Source organism: Stegastes partitus, unplaced genomic scaffold, assembly GCF_000690725.1.
Source record: "Stegastes partitus isolate 25-593 unplaced genomic scaffold, Stegastes_partitus-1.0.2 Scaffold573, whole genome shotgun sequence".
In the NCBI taxonomy this organism is placed as follows: Eukaryota; Metazoa; Chordata; class Actinopteri; family Pomacentridae; genus Stegastes; species Stegastes partitus.
The window spans coordinates 180961-183849 of NW_007578304.1; the positions used below are offsets into that span (position 1 = coordinate 180961).

The 2889-nt window shown below is 44.0% G+C and overlaps 1 protein-coding gene across 1 annotated transcript in view; it reads left to right on the forward strand.

The window, feature by feature from the left end:
- Positions 1-2889, forward strand: part of LOC103362422 (GTPase IMAP family member 4-like) — a 19311-nt gene that overhangs the window by 7025 nt on the left and 9397 nt on the right. The window contains exon 2 of the mRNA XM_008288773.1: positions 30-556. Within this exon, the coding sequence (XP_008286995.1) occupies positions 30-556 (527 nt within the window). The remainder of the gene's footprint in view (positions 1-29; positions 557-2889) is intronic.

Sequence of the window (2889 nt, forward strand, 5' to 3'; positions counted from 1 at the left end):
AACATGTTCTAATGTTCTCTGTCTTCCAGCTGGTCTCCAGGAGCCTGTTCAGAGGAGGATCGTGCTGTTTGGTCGACCTGGAGTCGGGAAGAGTGAATCAGGAAACACCATCCTGGGATCCAGGAAGTTTAAATCAGCCTCTGGCTTTGACTCAGTCAGTACAGAGTGTGTCTCTGAATCAGCCTTAGTGGACGATCGGCAGGTCCACGTGGTCGACACTCCAGGATTCACTGATGAAGTTCTGACTCCTGAGCAGCTCTACCTGGAGATCATGAAGACGTTGGTGAGGGCCAGTCCAGGACCTCATGCCTTTGTTATTGTGGTCAGAATAGGTAGAGTCTCTGAAGCAGACAAGAAACTGTTTGAGCTGCTGCCCAAACTGTTTGGAGAAGAAGCCTCTAAGTACCTCATGGTGCTCTTCACTCATGGAGATGAACTGAGAGGTAGCTCCATGGATCAGCTGATCCAGTCCAACTGCTGGGTGTCTGATCTGGTGTCCATGTGTGGGGGGAGGTATTCTGTGTTCAACAACGCTCAGAGAGAACAGAGGCTGCAGGTCAGAGAGCTGCTGAATAAGATAGATTATATGGTTGAAGCTAATGGAGGAGAACACTACACCTCTGATATGTTCAGGATGGCTGAGACCTTCATCAGAGAGGAACAGAACCGAGCAGCTCAATCAGCTGACAGTAACCCCTCAGGTAGATCAGCTAGTAGTAACCCCTCAGGTAGATCAGCTGGTAGTAACCCCTCAGGTAGATCAGCTGGTAGTAAGCCCTCAGATCGGTCAGGTGTAAATTGTCTCATTGCCTAAAAGAATATGGGAAGGACTTTTCGGTTTTAGGAATTGAGGTGGTAGCTGGTGGGTTGCTAGGTACAGCTGTAGGTACAGTTGTATTTAGAGGTGCAGGTGGTGCAGTCCATCAGAGCACATCAATACAACAGTCCAATGAGAGCAGCAGCATTGAGGACAGAGGCGGTGTCTCAATGTGCCTACTTGTCCGTACTTGCGTTCTTGCAGTCCTGTGAAACGTCATCAGTCTGAGACCAAGTTCTGTCCCAATTCTAAGGAGGCATCTGACCAAGTACGGATGAAATGCGCGGATGTGTTCTGGCTCCGCCCACATTATGGAGTCTGCATCAGACCGGACTGTGTGGACTTCAGACAGCAAGTATCCCAGAATGCATTTCGCAACAAACTTGGCGACAATGCCAGAGAAGACCCACAACTGTGAGTATTTTGACCTTTGTTGTGTCACGGAATGTAGTTTTAAGAGTTTTTCAGGCAAGAGTATAGTTGTTTACATTTATGATATGTGGTCAATTTTTAAAGATAAAGCTTCCTTAAAAATTTTCTCCAACGTTTTCGGAGATTTGGCAGGACTGCTAGCGTGCCCCTTAAACAAAGGAGAATACTGGGCGGTCAGCACTCATCATACTCGCTTTATTTCAGTGTGTCCTTTTGAAATCTGCTGCTGGCTTTGATTTACCTGCAGCAGTTAAACATGAGATATAAATAATTTTGTGTAAATTTAACGGGGTCCGTGTAAAATTGTATTTGTTTCTGGGCATATATGCTTGGCTGATGGCAAAGTTAATGTTTGCAACCTTCTGACGATGTACTATTAACTATATTGTTTTATGTCAATCATGCAAATGTCTTCTACTTGGTATACTGCTAACCACTCATGTACTATTTTATTCAAGGGACAACTGAGGAAACCCAAGCCCTGATTGAGTGGCGATCCTCAAATGAAGTCCTTTTTATGGCGAAGAAGAAGTTCTCAAAATGTGGATGGGAGTGAGTATTGTTTCTGAGTGCCTGTATATCGAGGAAGGGACTGAGTCATATTTAGGCAGCCTCCATCCATAGCAATTCTGAACTTATTGAATGAGTAGTTATTCTTTGTTTTGTTTTTATGACCTCCTCAGAGATTTTGTGACCACTTCTGGCCTGGTTATAAATGCCAAACAAACCCAAAAAGAAGTGGAACAACTTGAAGGGCAAATACAAGGTAATCTGTTTCTTTGCTTTGAATTACACCAAGAGATGCTAACTGAGATTCCTATTAAAGAAACAACTTAAGCTTTAGTCTGCCAGCCCAAATATGAAACCTAACACAGACAACAGAACAGAGGCAGTGGCTCTGAAATAAAGTGGACTTTAACATTGTGAATATGTTCAGACACTGAGCTTCACAGTGTAGTAACAAACACTCTGATTTCAGGGACCGACCAACTGGGAAAGGGGTAGAAGCTGGCAGCGGTACAGTCTGATGGACTCTAGAGGCAGCACTCGGTTAGTCCGCCCCTGGTAGTTGCAGCAAACATGACAGCCACTGCAGGTGGCACAGTCAGCACACTGGCCTCTGCCCCTTGGACTGATGAAGCCAAGGCCAGCCAGCCTCAGAAGAAGAGAGGCAGGGATAGTAAGGATGTGCTTCAGTTTTTAAAGGACCAGGCAGAGGGAAGAGGAGAGAGAGAGGGCAGCCTCAGCAAGGGCTGTAAGATATCTGTCTCTGTTTGAGAAGTTAGTCGATAAGTGTTAAATAAAGATTGTATGGAAATTCAACTCAGACAGTTTGTTCTTTAAAGCAACAGTGTATTGGTTATAAAACAAACAGAAAAATTCTGCAGTCATATGGTTTAATTTGTCAGAGCAAGAAGAACAATATTGCAACATATTTACATCCATCCATCCATCCATCCATCCATCCATCCATCCATCCATCCATCCATCCATCCATCTATCCATCTATCTATCTATCTATCTATCTATCCATCTATCCATCCATCCATCCATCCATCCATCTATCTATCTATCTATCTATCTATCTATCTATCTATCTATCTATCTATCTATCTATCTATCTATCTATCTATCTATCT